We start from the raw sequence: 24,925 nt of genomic DNA, 5'->3' as shown, positions 1-24,925 counted from the left end.
AATTACAATTACCCTGTTTCCTAAGACAGGATGGAGTGATTCACACCTCCACTCACTTGGAAAGTTCACCACAGGTGAAAAGCGAGACCGTCGGGATGCTTCATTAATGTTATGTCTACATACACACAGAAGTACTGTGAATGCAAATGGCCCATGTGTGAGTCTGTGGCATGAAGCATCTAACGTTTTCATCAATACATATGGATGGTACGGGATGCAGGTGTCACTGCGCTGCTAAGCAACCACTCTTCTCTCCTCCGTCCCAGCAGATTCAGCCTGACGTGCTCCGGGCTGCAGGGGATGAACTCTGACACACATCCGTGAGAATATCTGAACAAGAGTTACAAAAGAACACAGCCACTCATGTGTTTTTTGCCAGTTGCAACATAGTTACTGTCCATATAAGAAACATGCTGCCCTGATCCTCACTCTGGTGCACCTGCACACGTACGATATCATTGGTTGCACCAGCACCATTCACCATTATCGAGGCTGACCAGTGACATCACTACAAAGCTAAACAGTCTGATCCAAGGATCAACAAATTCTGATTCACATAATTCACAAAAAAGCTAAACAAAAATAGAAAACAGAAAACAGACACCATAGGAGACACCTATTCCATTCTCTACGCACTGTGGTGTTACATGATTGTCATAAATATCCAAATTATTGAGCGATGTTTACACAGCTGGCCCATATAATCACTACAGTAAATCCTCTTCTCCCCACACAACACACTCATGTATCACGTAAAGTGAGTCACAACGCTGGTTCTGAAGTTCTTTTGAGGAGAAGTTGGGCAGAGAGGAATTCTTACAAACGAGAGTAACAAGTCAAAGATTGGTATGCTGATGCCAGTTATTGAACTAAAGAAATCAATGTCTACGAATGATTCCTTTAGTTCAATAAAAATATGATTTTTTCTGTTTGTACCAGTCATTGTGTTCAAACAAAGAAAGCAGCATGACACAGCAATGAGAATTTCTACCGGTTCCAGGCACGCTCACCCACGCCAGAACATTTCATTGGTGGCACCATTTATCAAACAAGTCTATGATACTTGAAGGCATGGGTTTAATTTCCATAACGTAATGGCTTCGACAATTAAGCAATTCACCACGTATTGAGAGACAGGAGTGATCTGGATGCTCTGAGAACACCTTTAAAGCGAGATTTAGGGATGCAAACATGATCAAACCTGACAATTTACAAGGGAAGTAATAAAATTATTTTCTGGTATGACGATAGCCTTCAACGCATAGCATGTGGAACACTGTATTCACTGCACACCAGATTGTGACACCACACCCACACCAAATCCCCTTAAACGGATATGCACAGGGATCCCACTGGTGGTGGGTTGACGGGGATGCATTATGAATTAATTCAACCTCACAGACACACTGGCGTGCGGAAAAAGACACAGGCTAGTAACACCCCTCCACCCCGGACACCTCGACGTAAACTGGTCCACATTCACCATTCTTACACATGCACTGTGTGATTAGTTTTTGAGCAGCTATCGAGCAGCTCTGGATGAACATTCCTATGTATTTGCCTCTGTATGTACATAGTCCGACAAGAATCGCTCCTGAAACTCGCTCGTAATGTAAACTCGAGAATTGGAAGCCTTTCTTTATCTCTAATACAAACCACAGGCTGCATATTTTTACAGAAACAAACCTGTATGTCCTCAAAGTGCTCAAGCAGCCGTTGTTTGTCAGAACCTCGCAGTGCTAATTTTTCTTTCCTATTTAAAGCCTGCAGTCCTGAGGATTCTCCCTCTGCTGTCGAGGTTTTGATAATGAGGACTGATTTCTCTCACAGTGGGCCAATAACAACCTGACGTGCTGGGTCACTGCTGCGGGCCGCAGCCTCCGTTCCAGAACCTGCTTCTTCAGCAGCTGAAGTGGGCAGCTCCTGCATGGAGGTGTCAGCTGTGGTTTCTACTCCAGTAGATCCCCAAGACAAATTGTGCAATGCCATAAAGAGAATATTGTCTGTAGCCATGCATCTATAAATGAGATGTTATCATATAATGAGGGTTCATGGAGGTATGCAGATACCTTAAGAGTTGTGTATACACATACCTGTACTTTCAGAAGTCGAGCCACTGCACAGGTGAGCACGACCCATTCTGGAGCATCTACTGGGTCTACATTAAGAACTCTGTGCTGCAGTCCACAGCTGAAACAGTGCCACAGCTTTTTCTCTCTCCCATAAGACCCAAAACTAAAACTGCAATCATTCGTTTTGTCTGGCCACACAATGTCCCTGTTCAACTCAACGTAATTATACTGTGCTGTGCTGCATGAGTTTATTTGCCGATAAGTCCTATGGTGGAAGCAGACACCAGCACACACTACCACTTTGCACTGTGGGAGAGACCCAGAGAGAGAACAATGGCGAGCAGGGGACAGGGATGGGGACATGGACAGGGACGGGGCTGGGGACAGGGACAGGGATGAGGACGAGGACGGGATGGGGAATGCCGCACCCATACTGACTGGCTGTCACCATCAAACACTGCTATATGAGTCTCACAGCTGCTTCTGTCCCCACACAGTCAGCAAGGCTTTGAGTATCGGTGATGGTGTCAGTGTTGTCCTCACACAACCCAGCGACTGACACACCACAGTGACTGACACACCCCAGCGACTGACACACCCCAGCGACTGACACACCTCAGCGAATGACACAACCCAGTGCCTGACAACCCAGCGACTGACACACTCCAGTGATTGACACACCCCAGTGACTGACACACCCCAGTGACTGACACACCCCAGTGACTAATACACCCCAATGACTGACACACCCCAGTGGCTGACACAACCCAGCAACTGACACACCCCAGTGACTGACACACCACAGTGACTGACACAGTCCAGCGACTGACACAGTCCAGCGACTGACACACCCCAGCGACTGACACACCACAGTGACTGACACACCACAGTGACTGACACAGCCCAGCGACTGATGCACCCCAGTGACTGACACACCACAGTGACTGACACAGCCCAGTGACTGACACAGCCCAGCGACAGACACACCACAGTGACTGACACTGCCCAGAGACTGACACTGCCCAGCGACTGACACACCCCAGTGACTGACAACCCAGCGACTGACACACTCCAGTGACTGACACACCCCAGCGACTGACACACCCCAGTGACTGACGCAAACCAGCGACTGACACACTCCAGCGACTGACGCACCCCAGTGACTGACACACCACAGTGACTGACACAGTCCAGCGACTGACACACCACAGTGACTGACACCACAGCGACTGACATACCACAGTGACTGACAGTTCAGCGATTGACAATCCAGTGACTGACGCACCCCAGTGACTGACAACCCAGCGACTGACACACTCCAGTGATTGACACACTCCAGTGACTGACACACCCCAGTGACTGACACACCACAGCGACTGACACACCACAGTGACTGACACACCACAGTGACTGACACACTCTAGTTACTGACACACCCCAGAGACTGACACACCCCAGTGACTGATGCAACCCAGCAACTGACACACTCCAGTGACTGACGCACCCCAGTGACTGACACACCACAGTGACTGACACACCCCTGTGACTGACGCAACCCAGCGACTGACACACCCCAGCAACTGACACATTCCAGTGACTGACACACTAAAGTGACTGACACAGCCCAGCGACTGACACAACCCAGTGACTGACAACCCAGCGACTGACACACTCCAGTGATTGACACACTCCAGTGACTGACACACCCCAGTGACTGACACACCACAGCGACTGACACACCACAGTGACTGACACACCACAGTGACTGACATACTCTAGTTACTGACACACCCCAGAGACTGACACACCCCAGTGACTGATGCAACCCAGCAACTGACACACTCCAGTGACTGACGCACCCCAGTGACTGACACACCACAGTGACTGACGCAACCCAGCGACTGACACACCCCAGCAACTGACACATTCCAGTGACTGACACACCCCAGTGACTGACACACCACAGTGACTGACGCAACCCAGCGACTGACACACCCCAGCAACTGACACACTCCAATGACTGACACACCACAGTGACTGACACAGTCCAGTGACTGACACACCCAAGCGACTGACACACCCCAGTGACTGACGCACCCCAGTGACTGACACACCACAGTGACTGACACACCCCAGTGACTGACACACCACAGTGACTGACACAGTCCAGCGACTGACACACCACAGTGACTGACACACCACAGCGACTGACATACCACAGTGACTGACACAGTTCAGCGATTGACACAGCCCAGCGACTGATGCACCCCAGTGACTGACACACCACAGTGACTAACACTGCCCAGCAACTGACACACCCCAGTGATTGACCCAGACTAGTGACTGACACATCACAGTGACTGACACACCACAGCGACTGACATACCACAGTGACTGACACAGTTCAGCGATTGACACAGCCCAGCGACTGATGCACCCCAGTGACTGACACCCCACAGTGACTGACCCAGACTAGTGACTGACACACCCCAGTGACTGACACACCCCAGTGACTGACACAGCCCAGTGACGGAAGCAGCCCTGAAGAGGCCGCTGCCATGGTTTGGTCTTCCTACCTGACTCCATGAAGTCGTCGTTGGAGGTGATCCAGGACTCCTTGGCTTTGCGAAGACTGTCCTCCATGGCTTTGACGTCGGCGAAGGGGCAGTTGCAGTCAGGAAACCTGGGCGAGCACTGACACCAGCAGTCGTCATGCCGACACAGGAGTTCGCCCTCGGAGTTGCACGCCACATAGCTGAGCGCGGCTTCCACGAAGCGGTTCCGCAGGAACTCTGGGAGCACATCCTGCAGACCTGGACACAGGAGAGGACTTCCTTTAGGTGACGGACAATCTCCTTCAGAGATCACACGCAATCATCTCCGGGGAGGGACGGCTGTTCAACACTGGCTCACGGAACAGATGCTGCAAGGGAAGTGTTTCCCTGAGTCTGAATGTCTGTGTTAGCAATACAACATACCCAGATCAGACAGAATGTAGGATAAATGTAAAACCAAACCAGCTCCATAGCCAGTGAAGCTTTAAGCCTCCATGACTTGAACATTATGATTAGATTTGTAGCAAAGAAGTAATTTACTATATTAAAAGCATTAAAATATATATCTTTAAGCTGCAAAACCAGAAATTCCATGCGATACCCACAAACATACTGACCTGTGAACAAAAAGTTTGTTTACTCAGACCAATTGAATAAATGTCAAAACCTTTTTATGCTGCACAAACCCACCAACATTAAATCTCCCAGAGACCCTGACCGTTAACCCCGATCCAGCTGGATTATGGGTTCTGTACTGCGTTTTGTGTGTGATGATAAAATAAGCACAAGATCCTCCTTCTGCATTATTCTCAGATTCAGCAGAGAACAGATAGAATGAGAAATGGCTGAGAGATGAGAGAGTGGAGGCCCGACTGTCTGGCGGGTCTCTCCTGGCTGGTCTATGCTGACTGATCTATCCTGGCTGGTCTATGCTGACTGATCTCTCCTGGCTAGTCTATGCTGACTGGTCTCTCCTGGCTGGTCTATGCTGACTGGTCTCTCCTGGCTGGTCTATGCTGACTGGTCTCTCCTGGCTGGTCTATGCTGGCTGGTCTAAGCTGACTGATCTCTCCTGGCTGGTCTATGCTGACTGGGCTCTTCTGTCTGGTCTATGCTGACTGGTCTTTTGTGGCTGGTCTCTGCTGACCGGGATCTTCTGTCTGGTCTATGCTGACTGGTTTATGCTGACTGGGATCTTCTGTCTGGTATTTGCTGGTTGGTCTCTCTTAGGTGCACCTTCCATCGCCCTATTCTGTACCTCTGCGGGGACGGTAGACTGCCACAGTGGCTCTGTAATGGGATAATAGGATGAATAAAAGCTAGTAGTTTCTATGGGAGGGTCATGTGACAATACGGCAGCATCGTATTGGTGTGTGGCAGACAGAATCGATGTGACCAGGGTGGGGTTCCTCCACCTGCTGGCACATCTCACAAGCAGATAAACGAGTAATGAAATTTACACAGGGACTAAATTATTGATCATTAGGACTTAGCTATACCAGTGTAGGCTGAAAACTGAATGATGGTGTATATAGGGTTTAGTTATTTATTTAGTTAGACAAATGCACAGACAGGCAGGCAGACAGGCAGGCAGACAGATAGACAGACCGAGATAGATAGATAGATAGATAGATAGATAGATAGATAGATAGATAGATAGATAGATAGATAGATAGATAGATAGATCTTAGAAAATAAAATAAAATTGAAATCGCAAGTTGACGGTCCGAGCTTAACAAGTACACACTTATGAAATTATTCCATAAAGAATACTCTGATACTCTCACTGTCCTTCTGTTGAGAACGATCTGAATTTCACATCCCAGCTGTGGGTGTTGCGCACCTGCTAATTATATTATCTGAGAAAAAACTCCTCACACTTTCACCAGATCTGAAGCCCTTCAAAGGAGAATCAATTCCTTTTGCCTGCGTTTGCTGTCTTTTCAAATTCCCTTTCCCTCTATGAATATTTATGGGATGTATCTCTCAGTATTTATTCTCTAAATGGTGGAAAACAAGAGACATAATTAGATGCCGCCTCGCTCGCCCTGGCTTTGGCGGGGTACAGACCCAGCAGTGTGGGGAGGCGCACAAAAGCCACCGCATTGGACGGCTTTCACCCCGGAGACGGCTAAATAACAGCTCTGGTGCCCTCTCCCTCAATCTTGGCATCTTCCCGAAGTGAAACAGTGCCGGGTTTTTTTCAGATGGTTTATTACAGTCTTTACTAATATCTAAAGACCTAAGCCCCTCCCCCTCCAGCCCTTCCGCCCCACCCCCCCCAGTCTTCTCTCGACTGCCTGCTAATGACTAGCGTCCCGTCACCTCCGCACAAAAGATCTGCAGAAACCTGGAGGAACAGATGAATCGGTTGAGTTGAAAGTCGTGCTAGCTCCTCCCTGTGCTCCCCACACACACTACTGGAGTCCAGCTAGCCTCCTCCCTGATCTCCCCACACACACTCCCATGACCCCTGCTCACTTTATTAAGGTACTTACAGGATTCTTGTCAGCAGGGCGCTAGCTTCCGCACATACCAGCATTAAGTGGGCTGATGTTTGAAATGTCAGGTCTGCAGAAAGAGGTGAAGCTGGGCCAGGTGTATAATTAGCAACAGCTCCAAGGCTAATCGCGTCTTGGTTGCTTTCTCTGCCGTTCCCTACCCTGTCTACTGCTCACCCGCCACCCCACGTTTGCAGTGACACTGCTGTCACTAAAGGTGTGAAGAGAATTAAAGCTCTTTAAAAGCTTTTCTTCAGATAAACCTCCTGTCCTCTAAAGAGACAGTGGCTGTTAGCACTGAGGCCCAGTCTGTTATGAACGCGGACGATGGAGCAGAGACGAAGTTAATGTCTTGGCCTTTGTAGACAGTTACACACCCACTACAGGGCCGAGAGTCATCTGAACAAAGGCTGCAAAACACACATTCAGCCCATGAAAATATGAGCAGAAGCATTTTTTAACTCAGGAATGAGAATTCTACCACAAGGGGGCAGAAAAGAAGCATTCAGTGTTTCTTGAAAAACTTTTTGCTGTAAAATAATCGTCATTTCTCAATAAACCCTTCTTCTCTCTCCCTCCCTCTCTCTCCCTCTCCCTCTTTCTCTCTCTCATGTGCACATGAATGTGAGAGTGAAATATCTGCAATGCCCAAAGTTGCAGTGAGATTCAGTCTGCCAGTGGCGGCTCTTTTAGGGACGGAAGACTGTGGCAGGCAAGAATGTGAGTGGATGTGCAGTGTGAGTGGGTGTTGTGCAGTGTGAGTGAATATTGTGCAGTGTGAGTAAATGTTGTGCAGTGTGAGTGGATGTTGTGCAGTGTGAGTGAATATTGTGCAGTGTGAGTGAATGTTGTGCAGTGTGAATGGATGTTGTGCAGTGTGAGTGAATATTGTGCAGTGTGAGTGGGTGTTGTGCAGTGTGAGTGAATATTGTGCAGTGTGCATGGATGTTGTGCAGTGTGAGTGGATGTTGTGCAGTGTGAGTGAATATTGTGCAGTGTGAGTGGATGTTGTGCAGTGTGAGTGAATATTGTGCAGTGTGAGTGAATAGTGTGCAGTGTGAGTGGATGTTGTGCAGTGTGAGTGGATGTGCAGGACTCTGCTGTGTATTTCCTGTTATTTCTAATCCACTCAGATTCTTCAGCGCCTGTCAGGCACGTCAAGCTCTTCACCTCCACTGATTCAGCTGATCACCTGGCGGACAGTAAAGCTTATGAAGGATCATGCTCAAATTGTGCTGTTTAATAAGGAATGCCCTACAGTCAAATCAGACTATAGGACTTCAACATGTATTCCCAGCAGCTCTGCAGTTAGATGAAATCAGTCGACTCTGAATGTGATCGCAAATGTGACTTAGAGACGCTGGGAGCAGAAAACATATTTAAACTTTTGCTTATCACTTAGTTGCAGTTCCATCTTGTCATTCTGTCAGATACTTCTGACAGTAAGGAATCCAATACATTTGTACAGTCTCCAGCCATTTCTTTAGAGACATGGCTTTACTAAAAACACATTGCAGGTCTGCGGTCCAACTGTGTTGGCCCTAATCTGGCCTTTTCTTGCCTTCCTCAGTGGTTTCTACATCTTATGTCACTGTAAAATGCCACAAAGCACCATGCACAAACATGGCAGTGTGTCAGTGCTGTGTTGAGAATGTTCAGACAGCATAATGGATCATTCAGCTGTGTTACTGCAGTGAGGCGCTGTCCAGTGCTGAATGGGGCAGTGCGAGCTGATCACCTACTATCATTATTTGTACCCAAACAGCGAAGAAAGAGAGACATACAGAGAGAGAGAAAAAAAGAAAAGGACTTACAGAGAGAGAGAGAGAGAAACAGAGAAAGACACACAGACAGAGAGAGATACAGAGAGAGACATACAGAGAGAGAGAAATAGAAAGACATACACATATATATATATATATATATATATATATATATATATATATATATATATATATATATATATATATATATATATATATATATATATACACACATACAGAGAGAGACAGACATACAGAGACATGCAGACTCACAAACTTGTGCATGCGCACAAACATGTTCACACAAGAGAGAACAAAACTGTCTCATAACAACATGTCTCACTGGACCATGTTTCAGTAGAACATGTGTCAATAGAACATGTCTCAGTAGAACATGTTTCAGTAGAACATGTGTCAATGGAACATGTCTCAGTAGAACATGTTTCAGTAGAACATGTGTCAATGGAACATGTCTCACTAGAACATGTCTCACTGGAACATGTCTCACTGGAACATGTCTCATTGGAACATGTCTCACTGGAACATGTCTCATTAGAACATTTCAGTGGAACATGTCTCACTGGAACATGTCTCACTGGAACATGTCTCATTAGAACATGTCAGTGGAACATGTCTCACTGGAACATGTCTCAATAGAACATTTATGACAATTTTCCTCAATTTCCTTCATTCGTTTAATTTTCTTTTTACAAACTATGTAATGTTCAATTTGTTGTTGTAATTTTTTATTTTATTATTGTTATATAGATATTGTATTATTATTATTATTATTATTATTATTATTCTTTAATATTCATCTAGTCTTTAAGCTCTGGCAATACAAATACACACTGAACCAAAATTAAATTAACTGAGAGTGTGTGAGTGGCAGAGAGGGAGAGAGAGAGAGAGAGAGAGAGAGAGAGAGAGAGAGAGAGAGAGAGAGAGAGAGAGAGAGAGAGAGAGAGAGGTAGATAGGGAGAGAGAGAATTTGAATTTGAGAGGGAGTGAGAGAGGGAGAGAGAGAGGGGGGAAAGAAAGAGAGAGAGAGAGAGAAAGAGATAGAGAGAGGGATAAACATAAAGAGAGAAAGAGACACGTGGAATAGGACATGTATATGCAAATGTATACACATACAACATATAATATATAGACAAAAAGAGACAAAAAGAGAAATAGACAAAAAGAGAGATAGAGAGAGAGAAAGGGGGAGACAGATGAAGAAAGACAGAGACAAGGCGAGAGAAAGAGAGAGAATGAGAGGCAGATAGAGAGAGAGAGAGAGAGAGAGAGAGAGAGAGAGAGAGAGAGAGAGTTATTCCATAACTCAGTGTTGGCTTTGACATTAAAAGCTCTGGACAGGTTTAAAATGTAATTTGGCATCAGTACACACTGTTGAAAATGTTCTCTTGTTTCCACAGATTCACCAGCCTACTCTTATCATGTACGAGCTAATTGTTTCAATAAATTATCTTGATAACGCTAGATGTAGCCAACAATACTAAAGCTGAAAGCACAGGAATATTCGTCCACTTTGCTGATGTCCACTACAGGTGTGGACACATCTGGATGAGGACAGCAGGAGTACTGAAGCCTTCTGTAGATCTAGGACTTCATATATAATGCTCCAAAGAGTATTAGTTCATAATACAGAGTATTATTTCACTATACAGTGTTACTTAATAATACAGAGTATTACTTAATAATACGGAGTATTATTCAGTGAACCACTACTATTATTTGTAATCAGATATATAACTGAACTTTGACTGGCACAATCATATCATGATGACTCGTCTTACACATGAATGTTTATACTGTGACAGCATGAAAAAAAACACGAACCTGTTTGGACTGTTTAGTGTGCGATGAACAGAACCACCAAGTGCAATATGATATCCTCACATCTGGAGATCACTGTTACTGACAATGTGAAATATTCTATTTAAATGTGAAATATTCTATTTAAATCATAATGCTACAAATGGGTTTTCTGCTTTGCGGTTCCCTTGTATTATTATGTAAAAATTATAAAAATATGAAACCCCATGTTAAGCATCATGTACAGATGGTGGCCCTGCTCAGATCATAATGCCATAGGGATGAACTGCATATAGTCAGTGTGCCACAACGTAACGCACACACACGTTCATGTTTATAAATAAAATTTAAATATTTTGTACGCATATTAAGTATGTAAATGAGGAATGAAATACATATAGGTGAAGCAGACCCGAAACATCAGTTCAGCCCAAAGGTGGCTTTAGTACTGGCTCTTATTCCCAAATGCTGCTTAGCATTAAATACACTTGTTATACTGTTAAAGTCTGGAGAGCCTTAGAGAACAATTCAGCAGGAAAGAACAGCTTGTTCCAAGTTTAAACAGCCGCTTTCAAAGCCCTTTCAAGATCACTCCAAACCCCCGTAGGTAGGGGCTTACAGTCACTGACGGACTAGCTGAAGTGGCACACAAACGCAGGTAAAGTGGTAAACAGTGCGGCTGTACCTTTCAGGTGGATTTTGTTTTCGGGGCTGTGCACCAGCACAGAACTGACAGAATCCAGGCTGTCGTAGTTACTGCATCCAAGAGGCCCCGTTCTGGTCTCGGTTACCTAGGAAACAAGGAGATATTTTAATGCCTTATTAGCGGTGAAATCAAACACCTGTTTGTTCGTCTTTAGCGTCTGTGGAGCACTGTTGTCTAAAACAAACCGGAGTGCATCTGCGATCAGCCGGAGTCGATGGCCCAGTGTCGGTGCAGCTGCTGTGGTGTGTGTGTGTTGTGTGGTGCCGTTGCAGAAGGATGGATGTTTCTGCAGGCCCGTCCCGCACAATGCCGACCGCCATGGTGGAAACCCGAGTCCCGCCCGCCACTGCAATATTAATTTCCAATCATGGGTGCAGCGAACTGTGTGTCTCGCAGCCGTCTAGGAGCTCAGTGCCCGTATCAAACAGCAGACGACTCCGTCTGCCCCAGAACTCTCTCACTGCCTAATCCCACACTGTCTCACTCTCTAATCCCACACTCTCTCACTGCCTAATCCCACACTGTCTCACTCTCTAATCCCACACTGTCTCACTCTCTAATTCCACACTCTCTCACTGCCTAATCCCAAACTGTCTCACTCTCTAATCCCACACTCTCTCACTGCCTAATCCCACACTGTCTCACTCTCTAATCCCACACTGTCTCACTCTCTAATCCCACACTCTGTCACTGCCTAATCCCACACTGTCTCACTCTCTAATCCCACACTCTCTCACTGCCTAATCCCACACTGTCTCACTCTCTAATCCCACACTGTCTCGCTCTCTAATCCCGAGCTGAAATAAAAAGATAACATTGGTTAGGACTGTACTCATCTCCATACATCTTATGGCTCATTGGCTCTGACAGGCCACGCCTCCTCCCGACCGAGAGAGGAGAGCACACTGATCTAATGACAGAACGGATGTGGTCAGGAAGTTAGTTTGCAATTCTAATTTAGATTTGTTGGCCATGATGTTAGTGGGGTGTATTAACCACGGTGTTAGTCCAGGTCGTACTGGTGTAAAGTTGTCTCTGTTTGTCTTAGCACTTCGCAAATCTCCCACACTGTAAAAGTGCACAGCACAAATCTGTGTTAACACAGCACTTTTTTTTCTACATTTGCTAGAAACATCAAATTAAAAGGGAAAAACGGCACTATAGTGTTAATTACTTTAGCTACAAAAACATCTAATTTCATGAGCTGATAACGCTTCAGACGATCTGATGGCACAGTAAACAGACATCAGTTCACTTCCGAAATCATCAGGTCACGTTTCATTCACAGTTGCTCCCGGAGTCTTCGGACCTGACCCTCTACTGCCCCTCCAGATCAACGGACAACAGCACAGGAGGGGACTGACAGTGGGTGTGGCCTAACACGACTGTCAATCACGTTTGTTTCTACTGCAATTTGAGTTTCTAACCCGCTTCTTCAGCGTCAGTGTCCTGAGTAATATGATGACTGCTGCCTCCAGGCCAATACAGGATCTGTAACCAACATCCACAACAGAAACATACACTTACACCAGACACAGAAACATACACTTACACCAGACACCACACATAAATACCTCCAAGGCACTGGAAAATGAAAACATCACAATTCAACAACTCAGTTTGGCTTAGTCAGAATTTCTCCCCTAATAAGACCTTTTCTGAGCTGAGGTGAAGATGATGCCAGTCACTTGTAAACCTATTAGTAAAATTTAGTTCACTGTTTTGCCTTTCTATAAAAAGCAGTTTGCTGTAATTAAAGATGTGGAATCTATTTGTGAGCACCTTAACGTCTTCCTGCTCTGCGTAATAAAACCCAGTAGCAGGAAGTAGCTCTAACAGGAAGCGGCTCTAACAGGAAGTAGCTCTAACAGGAAACGGCTCTAACAGGAAGTAGTTCTAACAGGAAGCGGCTCTAACAGGAAGTAGCTCTAACAGGACGTTAGCGCTGCTGTGGTGGGACCTGGGGGATGTTTCAGTAAACTTTCAGTTAGCTGAACAAACTAAGTGTTCAACAGGGAAGTGACTTTAGGATGAAGTTACTCGGCTAACTGCAGAAATGTCAGAGATGTAGATTGTAAACGTATTAATATGATTGCCACATTCAAATAAAAATTCATTGAGCTGGGGGATTTTAAATGTCACACTGACTTCAAAGAGTCAAAATCAGCGGCGCTGTACGCCGAGCACCTGAAGCCGCACAGATCAGTCTGTTCTCTCTCACGGCGTGACCTTTCAGACTGCCAGTTCACCGGCACACGTCCCCTTCAGGTTTCAGTCTTAATTCATACAGCTCACCGAGTTATTTTTGTCTGCGGGACATGTGATGAAGAAAGAGAAGCTCAGATCCCACTCTCCTGCTTCTGTGCCAATTATCACTTCTGTTATAGGAGTTAATGAGGCATTGGCAGAAACAACCGAGGAATTTAGGATGAAGGAAGCGCTAAGCAAGCATCCACCTTGCAGGTGTGCACGGCTGCCTCAGGAGACGTCAGCTGCTCACTCCTGCAGTGCCCTTGCCCTGCCCCTCTTCAGCTGTGCGAAACAAGAAAGGGAACCTTCTAGAGTCAAATACGTATTTTTGATTCGCGTTCTGATTCACTGATGCACTAACATTTTCTACATGAGTGGAAAGAACAAAACCAAGGATTAAGGTGGCAAGATGTGTCTACGTCGTACAAACGAGGGAAGGGGCGGTCCGACAGCTCAGACGGATGTCCCGCACGATCCCGCACGATCCCGCACGGTAGCCCCGCGCAGGTGCTACTCTCAATAACTCAAAAACTGAAGAGACCACGAAGGTTGAAGTGCCATAAAATGATCCATATGTATATGTTCTGACCGAACCGTCCTCAAAGGAGGAGTTCCTGTGTGCTTCATCGCTCTATAGATCAAACAGAAGGAACTTCAATGTTGTGTGTCATTAGAATACTGCTCAAACCTCCTTTTTGTGTACAGCACAGTTCAGGAAACTCTTTATTTACTGCTCACAAACAGTCAGACAGCAAACCAACTGTCCAAGGAAACGCTGCATTCTTTAATAACCAGACTATTCATGCTTTCTTATATCAAGGCGTCTAAACGAGAGATGCAGTTTCATGGAATTAGTAGATATGACTGTAAATGACTGGCCTCTATAATAAGACTCAGAAAGCTTGCTGAACTTTGCATACGAGGTCTAAGAAGCTGTCATCTTCTATTCCTCGTGTCTGTGGAAGGCTGAGAGAAAGAAAGCTTCACAGATCAACAGCATGGCCAAATCATGCTCAACAAGCTCCTGGGTTTCAACCTCATGGACTCTGAGTTCATTACATACTGATACAGTCCATACACACCTTATAACAGTGAATTTTCTGAGCCATAAACACCTTCTCCAAACATGCATTGCTTAAACCACAGTTCATAATACTTCCTGCAATGACTTGTTGGAGACATAACAATATCATTGTGTAGCACACTGTTCTTACACTGTTCCTACACTGTTCCCACACTGTTCTTACACTGTTCTTACACTGTTCCCACACTGTTCCCACACTGTTCCCACACTGTTCTTACACTGTTCTTACACTGTTCCCACACTGTTCTTACACTGTTCCCACACTGTTCCCACACTGTTCTTACACTGTTCCCACACTGTTCTTACACTGTTCCCACACTGTTACTACAATGTGCCCACACTGTTCCCACACTGTTACTACAATGTTCCCACACTGTTCCCACACTGTTACTACAATGTTCCTACACTGTTCCCACACTGTTCTTACACTGTTACTACACTGTTCCCACACTGTTCCTACACTGTTCTTACACTGTTCCCACACTGTTCCCACACTGTTCTTACACTGTTCCCACACTGTTCTTACACTGTTCCTACACTGTTCCCACACTGTTCTTACACTGTTACTACACTGTTCCCACACTGTTCCTACACTGTTCTTACACTGTTCCCACACTGTTCCTACACTGTTCCCACACTGTTCCTACACTGTTCCTACACTGTTCTTACACTGTTCTTACACTGTTCTTACACTGTTCCCACACTGTTCCTACACTGTTCCTACACTGTTCCTACACTGTTCCCACACTGTTCTTACACTGTTACTACAATGTTCCTACACTGTTCCCACACTGTTCCTACACTGTTACTACAATGTTCCCACACTGTTCTTACACTGTTACTACAATGTTCCCACACTGTTCCCACACTGATCCCAGCACAGCTCCATACGGCACTGCTGTGAGCTCTCGGATGTTTGGAACACTGCACACTCTCTTGTTATAAGCTATGAGCTGACCTGGCTTTGCTCTCAGTCACAGGTGAAATGCATATAGGAGTGACTCATTCATCTAAGCTGTCCGCACAGCCACCGCGCTGAAAACACGTTTAGCCGCGCGGCCCGAGATCGTCACGCCAGCTCCGATTCAAATGTTCAGGAGTGTGCATGCAGCACTTTAAGAACGAGACAGCCGATGGGGGCATCGCACATCTCGGGCAGCGTGAGCCATCCGGAGTCGTCTCGCTGGACAGGTGGGGTGAGATGTCCAGCGTCTCTCCCTGCAGAGAGGACAGAGATGCTCTGGGGAGCGTTCGCCATCACTCCAGCTCCACTGACCGGACAGCATAAACCAACCTGCTGTGTAGAGCACCCGCTTTGCAAAGTGCCTTGTAAACCCGTAACACACATTCAGTGTTCTCAAGACTTTCCCCAGTGGGACAGTTATGCCCTTGTCTCCTTCCGCGAAATGCACAACTCCTCATGCAATATAACCGCTGTGTGCTTTTCAAAACAGTTTTGCTTCTCCAACGTTCCCGTGTTCCAGGGCAGAAGTTGGACAGAATGTCAGATATGTCTGTCCTACATAGAGGTGACTGTTAATAGTGTGTCATTATGACAAATGAATATATGTACTGAGGCCTTCCTGGGCAGCTCTATTACTGGGTTAACGTTATTGAGCTGGGGCTGGGACACACAGCACAACCGTCGTGGCTTCTGAGACTCACTCCACACATCCTCAAGGTTAGGTTAGCACGACCAGGTACGCTGGATCGCATCGTAGACGACGTTTAACGTTCGCGCGAGGCCCTGCTTTCCTGCAGCGTCCACACGAGTACGTCACACTCGTACACCGCGGTCCTCTCCGAGTGGCATTTCTGAGGGAGCAGAACACCGACCCGAGGTAAACACCCCGCAACCCGGCTAGCACCGCTCGATCTCGACCCCGCTCACAGTGAACGTCCACTGCGTCCGAGCCCCACGAGCACCTGCTCCTCACACAGAGGAGCAGGGGCGGAGCTACAAGCCGAGCCTCAGCGCCCCGCCCCCTGCTCTCTTCCCGTTACCCGTCGCCCTTTATGGGATTATTGATGAGTCTGTTAGAGCCCGATTCCGTCCTGGTCCCCAGTAAATCAATACGTCTGATTTGCACAATCAGTATCTTGGTCACCAAAAAATAAACAACGTGTTGCGGAATGGACCGGCGCTTCGGTGTCGTTTCATTAGCTCTCCTCTAATGAACACAACCGGCAGGTGGGAATTCGCCTCCGCATGTGCAGCTGGGGCCACTTACACAGACCCTCTGCCTAGAAACACACCCACACGACGCTGGAGCCAGTCAGCCAGACAAGATCTCACCGCTGAAACACACCCTATGCACAGGAGTGGAATCAATTGGAGAAGCTAATAACATAACCTGTACCTTGTGACATCTCGATAATGGGCCTGTTGGTTCATGGTTCCTCACTCCTTCAGTTCAAGTCCTCACTACAAAGAGCAGGTTGGTGGCATATGTTACTTATATCATCTGGAGGGATCCCTGGAGGTCCATGGTCGTGCACTTGAGGAGCTGAACAACTCTTCTGTTCAGATGTCTTTATCTCCCAATACAGGACAGGTCGTTATCTCCCAATACAGGACATGTCATTATCTCCCAACACAGGACACGTTATTACACATTGACAGACCAGGATCACATCTGGTGGATGTTGGTCCTTACTGGCCTGGGATTAGCGTCATCACGTGTCTCAACCAATGAGAGAGAGGCAGTGGCATCTGTCACAACATTCTGGAACCCCTCCCCCCCTTTGTTTTTGTGAATGTCAATGAACCGGCACCAGTATTGCCAACTTAGCGATTTTGTCATTACATCATTTAGCGACTTGGACAGCCAATAGCTACTTTCCTTAGTAGCTTCCTCATTTTACTTGTACATATTTGAAAACATTTTAAAAGATGGATGTTAAATCATTCTGAAGTTTGCATAGTTAAGAAAATGACATTCTCAATGTGTTTGATTTCCTTGTTTACAGAGACTCCAAAGGAATGTCTGTATAAGAAATCGTTGTAAGATGTTAGACATAATAGATCGATATAAGATATCTTATATCAAATGAATAGCAAAATGAATTAACCATCAACAGCAATGGTGGTATTATGCAATAGTGTAACTGTTAAATCACATGCTACAGAGTCCCAATCCAAATTACCAACGCAGATAATGCGACAAGATAATAATTAGGATATCCGACGCATTGATAAAATGTCATGAGATGAGTGAACAGCTTTTGTATAGTGGAATGTTGACACTGATATACATGAACCAAGTCTCATTAAGTCATTTAACTGTCCATGGTGCTGAAATGAACTTGATATTCATTCGATCTTTTACATACAAATCATAAATAATAAATGACGTATAGCTGGAATATTCAATATTCAGATGAATTAAACCTCTGATGCATGGCAACTAAAATAGTAGCCTCCTGTTGGCAATCAGACACTGGTCAGGTCAGCACTTGGTATTGATCTAGTCATCTGTCATCTACACTGATCCGGAGGCTCCGCCCCCTCAGTCTCGTCACTGTCACTCACACACCTAGCGCGGTGTGCTACCTCTCGCCGTCCTGATCCAGGGGCTCCTCTTTTTAGGGGGTTGTGTCATTTAGGACTTTCAGCTACTTTAGGACAGACGATGACTCCTTTCCCCAGAGAGGAGTTGGCAACACGTAGTCATCAAGGCCAGTGACGTTGCGCCATATAGATAGCTGCATGTACCTAGCCAGCTAGTTAACTAAGTAGCTACACGCCTAATGGCAGAAATTCCATAGTAGTGTGACTTTTTTGCACAATAGTTCTTCCAAAAATGAAGAGAAAAGGTGATATATCGCACTTCTTTAAAAAATAATAGCAGAGAATTCAGTAATGGCAGACCGGTACAATATCCACCCTTGGCTTGAATATTCTAAAAGATGTAGCCTCTGCTGTGCATACAGACTCTCCAGTCCTCCCCAAACACTCTGGGTTCTACAGTTCTACGAAGGAGACTTACAAACTGGGAGGATTTACAACTCATTCACTGTCTGAGCAGCATAAACAAGCAAGAAGTCTGTTTGCAAGAATAATAATATTGATAATTGATTCATTATTATAATTGATAGTTGATAATATTGTAAAGCAAATAACACAAATGTAAAAGCACTGAATGGTGATTAATTATGAATCTTTTTATAACAAAACTTTATAAAATGTTGATTAATATTGAATGTTTACTTTTGCTTCTTAAATGCCGGCACCATATGTTAAGTAAAGTAAGTGATCCCTCTAACAGACCTACTGGTCCCAGTCTGTCCCTCCCCAGTTCAGATGGTCTAAACCTCCACTGGTGGGAGGGCCTACAACTACAACAGTGCTCACGTGAACCGGAAGAGAAAAGCACACCAGTGTAAAAGAAAGGTTGTTTGCCTAGAAGAAAGGTTCTTTTGTCTTGCTGGTCATATCAAACAGAAGAAGAGACGTTCTTTATCATCTAAAAACGTAAAATCTTGTGTGTCTCAGCAACTGGTGTAGTGCAGAGATGTAGGAAGCGAGCCTTGTTTCACAACAGGCTGATTATGCAGCCTCCTGATAAAAGAATGTTTCTGCTGGTTCCTGTTCAGAAAGTGTTGACATATTAATGTTGCGTTAACTCGCCGTTTTTCAGAAGGTGTTATTATTGTGGTTCTGGACATTGTAACTTGTTTTCCTTTAATGAACTAGATAAAAAATGAAAGCCCTGGTAATGGCAAAACGCTTTGGTTTTTCTATATGGTCTGGTTACAATGTTTAAGATGAGATTTAGAAGAAATATTGTATTAAATATTTATTTATCTTATACTGCTTTTAAAAAGCACCATATTTTTGAAAACAAAATGTGCTAATATAGCAGGACTTTTAATAGAAGTGTGAAGAATACTTTCTTAAATGTAATTCTTGAACTCCACAGATGTTGTGACTAATGGAGATGAATCGTGTGCAGCTTATGTGATTAATTGTACATAGTCAGAAGATGATGCCAGTCTTCTTCCTCCCACTCAGCCGTGGTCAGAGCTACCTGAATGTATGGTGATACTGGCAAAGCTGGTTAATCATGAAAGGTTTTAATCATGAAAACTGAAACTCTGTATGTTTAGAGACACTGATCAGGGTATTGGTGCCCTGTGTTGTACAGACCCAGGAACTCTGAGCTCTGTTTGAGACAACACCCACAGGGACCCGCAGGAACACTGAGCTCTGATCGAGACTACACCCACAGGGTCCTGCAAGAACACTGAGCTCTGATCGAGACTACACCCACAGGGACCTGCAGGAACACTGAGCTCTGATTGAGACTACACCCACAGGGTCCTGCAGGAACACTGAGCTCTGATTGAGACAACACCCACAGGGACCCGCAGGAACACTGAGCTCTGATCGAGACTACACCCACAGGGTCCTGCAAGAACACTGAGCTCTGATCGAGACTACACCCACAGGGACCTGCAGGAACACTGAGCTCTGATTGAGACTACACCCACATGGCCCTGCAGGAACACTGAGCTCTGATTGAGACAACACCCACAGGGACCTGCAGGAACACTGAGCTTTGATTGAGACTACACCCACAGGGACCTTCAGGAGTACTGAGCTCTGATCGAGACTACACCCTACAGGGCCCTGCAGGAACACTGAGCTTTGATTGAGACTACACCCACAGGGACCTTCAGGAGTACTGAGCTCTGATCGAGACTACACCCACAGGGCCCTGCAGGAGCACTGAGCTCTGATTGAGACTACACCCACAGGTTCCAATAAGGAGCACAGCTCTCATTTTCCCAGAAGGAGTAGCAATCATTTACAACAATGCTCTAGACATCAATCAGGAAACAGGCTACACATTCTCTTCCTTTGAAATTCATTATCTGAACCTAACTACCTGATTGATCTTCAAATAAGAAATCGTCTTTCTGATTAACTACTATTTATAGGCCACCAGGGCCTGACTCTGTTCTTACAAGTTTGCTGACTTTCAATCAAGTTTCGTAATCTCTGGATAAAACAGTAACCACGGGAGGCTTCAGTCTTCATTGTAAAATAGCAGAGGACCCCCTCCGAAAACCCTTGATGTTCATTCTAGACTCCATCTGTTCCACACCGAGTGTAATCGTCCTATCCTTGACTTAATGTTACGTTTTGATGGCCCAATAGCTGGATAGCGTAACTATTCTCCCATAGACGACTGTAGTTTCCTATATATCTGGTACGGCTTTCCAGATTTAACTTTCCAATTAATTCTAATGAGTTGGTCAATATGACAACACTTATTAGCTCTCACTCTGCCTTACATAATGTAGCCACACAAAGGAATAAAGGATCTTAAGTTAAGACTCGACCTGTGGTACAGTGAGTATATGTATGTTAAAGCAAACTCAGAAAGGTTGAATGTGAATAGTCTGATGAAGCTGCTAATATTCTGCTGTGCTCTGTAATATTCTGCTCTGAAGCCTTTTACCCTGCAGAAGGACACGTATCTTTCATCTTCCACTGATAACAGCAAGGATAATCCCAGATTACCATTCAAAACAATACCTAAACTAATTAAGAACCAGACAGCCTTTGAATCTCATATACCAGCAGCCTGCAGCAGTAAAGAGTTCACGAACTTTTCAATAATCTGCAGACTGTTTGACCGTATTGTTATGCGGTGGCATCCTGTCAAATTCCACGAGATTACACATTCTGTTCCTCTCCACCTCGTTCTTATCTAAGTGAACTCATTTCCTATTAGGAACCTTTATGCCTGCTTAGATCACAAGGTGCTGGTTATCTAGCACTACCTACAGTTACGAAGGCTACAGCAGGGGACGTGTATTTTAATATAAACCTTCTCCCTGCTGGAATGACCTTTCAGTTAGCCCTCAGGACGGAGACAAAGTCTAGGGTGAAAATGTATTTGTTTTTGAAGAGCTTTTGGTAATTAGTTTTCTAGATAAACGGTGCAGATCTTAGGATTCATGGACATAGAAGATTAAGGAAGACTGAGTGTTGTTGGTGCTTCCATTCTACCACGCTCGTGTGTTCACACAGGTTTGTTGTCCATGAGGGGATCTGGTGTCTCAGGGAGACCTCATGCCTGTGCTACCTTCTGGCTCTCCCGTATTGTTTCATCCATCCATCCATCCATCCATCTAACTATCCCTCTCTCTCTTTACAGACACACACACACACACACACACACACACACACACACACACACACACACACACACACACACACACACACACACACACTGACTGCCACAGACCCTCCAGCTGTACTTGATTGGCTGATCTGCGTGTTCCGCCCACTCTCCTGAAGAGATCCTGGGTGCCATGGAGACTTTAGTGAAGTGCCCATGGCCACCTCCTTTGGCTCTTCTGCATGACCGTGTGTAGTTGTTTACTTGTGTGCTGAAGAGAACTACTAATTGGTTCTTACTGGAAAATCTGAGTACCTGTGCCAAAACTCTGTGAGTCATTTCTTAAGGTTTTTATAAGTTTAAGTTAGAAACAAAAGCAACTTTATTCACAATGTGTTATTTGTTTGTGATGTGGTGTGGATCAGATGAGGATAGGTTCCTCTCCTGAGCCGTGGATCTTCTCAAGGTTTCTACCATCTCGTTCACCTTGGCTTGTTCACTCTAACCCTGGACCTGCAGTGTCTCCATGAACCATTTATGATTTCTGTGACGACGTGTAGTAAAATAAGCCACACAAACAGATCTCAACTGAATCGAGTTCAATTTAATCGAAAGCCGACAACATTAATCAACGCTTTGTGGGATCACCTGATGTGGTAGAAACGTTTACCTTGATAGCGGAGGTGGCGATCTGCAGGTGGTGCAGTCTACGGAGGGTGCCCTCACGGTCGGTGAAGTAGGAGGCGGCCAGCTGGTGTAGCAGCTCCAGGGACACCGCCGAACTGTTCCCACTTCCTTCCGACTTCTTACCGAGTTTCTGCTTGTCCAGGAAGATGGTGAGTGACTCCTCCCCTTCAAGAGAGAAACCCACACAGGACCCTGGCAGTGAGGCACGGGGCAGCCAGTCCCGCAGTGCGCTGCGCGGGACCTAGAAGAGGGTCGCCTGATGGTCTGTGAAGTTCAGAGCTGAAGCAGCCAGCGGGGGGCGCTTCGTTTAACGATTTCTCTTGTGGAGGGGAGAGTGAAACGGTTCATATTTTAAATCTGCATGCATGTTTTGCCTTTAAAGGAGCGTAGATTACTCCAGAATCCAGTCCAGCAGTGAGAAATTGTCTCGCGTTGCTGTCAGGACTCTTCCCTTTCTCACACAGAGGAGCACTGGTATTCTTCACATCAGTCTGATTAGTATGCAGTCAGCTGACCCGCGCACTAGCGTTTGACTGGTTAATCACCAGGACTCACCATAGTCTTGCCACCTCTTTTACTTCTCGGTTACTGTAGCTGCACTGTGTTCATGTACCCATGAGTGGCATCATAATTAGCATTTAGATCTTAGTCAGGAACCAATCTATGGACAATCTGTCCAACTGATTAATACTGTGTCAGCCTGGTGGAGGGGTTGGACACTTACTGAAGTGGTATGAAACAAACCAGTGAGCCCTGATTCTGTCACCAGGGGTGTCAGTACAGTCCCGTTTCTGATGGTATGTATCAATTAGCGGCTAAAATAATCAGACTCGGTCACAGCACAGTGGGCACAACGATCGATAAACTGCACTTGTTTTCATAGTTTGACAGCTTACCTCCGAGCGTTGCCGATACTAAGAAGTGTGTGCCGTATTTCTTGATCAGGTTTTCGTGTATCTGCTGAAGACTCGGTCTCCTTCCCAGGAGCCGGAGGTTACGCAGGAACTCGGGTGCCAAGGGTAGTGGAGCCTTGAAGAAGTCCCTCTTCTCCGTAGCCAGGCTGTTCACTTTCCAGTGACTGAACTCCCTGCAAAAAAATATATACTGTTCACTTTCCAGTGACCTGCAAATCTGGGATGGTTTTTGGGACAAGGCTACTTGGAACTGGTGTGTGTGTGTGTGTGTGTGTGTGTGTGTGTGTGTGTGTGTGTGTGTGTGTGTGTGTGTGTGTGAGAGAGAGAGAGAGAGAGAGAGAGAGCGAGAGAGAGAGAGAGAGAGAGAGAGAGAGAGATCGGGTGTTTATGTCTGAGAAGTAAAAAAATAAGCTGATATCAGCAGAATACAGTCATGCATAAATATGCATCAACGCATGGATCTGAATATTGATGCCTTTGATTTTAATCCAGCGCAAACATGATGCATCTCCAGAACCAGTGTGCAGTTTTCATGATTCACTCTGACAGCTATTGTTAGCTGCTGCATGAAGACATTGTACTATCCTGCTTGTACCCACAATTCATCTTCCAGCACCAAAATACAGAGTCTATATCAGCACTTCCAGATATAGACTGGGCAGAGGAGGGGGAGAACCGGTGGGCAGAGTGGTCTTTGTGCTAATGTCAGAAATTAAGCTAATATATAGATTTCACAACACAGCATTTCTTAGCAAAGTACCAAGCATATCCTAAGTAAAACTTATTCTTCTGTAAGTGCAGATCACAAGATTAGTTTGCTTGCGAGTATTAGCTGAAAGGATCGCCCGTTGGGCTTAACGCTGTTCACCATGATGTCCAAGAGTTAATTAGCAAAAGTGCTGCCTGTCCGTGCATAAGCTAATGATGATCGATGGTCTTAATTAAAGGGTTTTAGCACCATCTGATTGCACCTGCAGCTCAGCTGGGTGGCGACGCACACTCACCCCAAACACACATCTGCACCTCCCTCACAACCGCACCGCAGCTGCCCAACACCACACCGGAATATTTCAGCTCCGCTGATTTATTGCAAATATCTGGAAAATCTGGTAAATTATCACTATCACTGGCCAATAATCACTTTATAATGAACCCTGCAGGAAGGCTTATGTAAGAAAATTACTTTTGTTTTCACCATAATGGAATAATAATAATACGTTTTAATCGAGATATGTAGATAATTTTCTGTTTTTTTTTTTATTTTATTTTTTTTAAATATGAAGACGCTTGTATAGCATTTACGAATTCGGATTAGCTGGGGTTTTTTTTTCTGTGGCCCTCATAGAACCACTGATGGACCCTGGTTGCACAGGTCTGCTGGTGTGAGCGTGTCTGTCAAACCCAGGCATGCGATGTGTGCCAAGAGACACAGAGCCTCT

At 45.5% G+C, this 24,925-nt stretch overlaps 1 protein-coding gene across 1 annotated transcript in view; it reads right to left on the bottom strand.

The window, feature by feature from the left end:
- Positions 1-24,925, bottom strand: part of brinp2 (bone morphogenetic protein/retinoic acid inducible neural-specific 2) — a 93,972-nt gene that overhangs the window by 21,741 nt on the left and 47,306 nt on the right. The window contains exons 3-6 of the mRNA XM_076972127.1: positions 23,469-23,659; positions 22,556-22,737; positions 11,398-11,503; positions 4,649-4,885 (exon numbers count right to left, since the gene is read on the bottom strand). Coding sequence (XP_076828242.1) covers positions 4,649-4,885; positions 11,398-11,503; positions 22,556-22,737; positions 23,469-23,659 — 716 coding nt within the window. The remainder of the gene's footprint in view (positions 1-4,648; positions 4,886-11,397; positions 11,504-22,555; positions 22,738-23,468; positions 23,660-24,925) is intronic.

Source organism: Brachyhypopomus gauderio, chromosome 14 (assembly GCF_052324685.1).
Source record: "Brachyhypopomus gauderio isolate BG-103 chromosome 14, BGAUD_0.2, whole genome shotgun sequence".
Classification (NCBI taxonomy): Eukaryota; Metazoa; Chordata; class Actinopteri; order Gymnotiformes; family Hypopomidae; genus Brachyhypopomus; species Brachyhypopomus gauderio.
The sequence above is the reverse complement of the archived record's forward strand: the minus strand, read 5'-3'. Positions and strand labels throughout refer to the sequence as shown.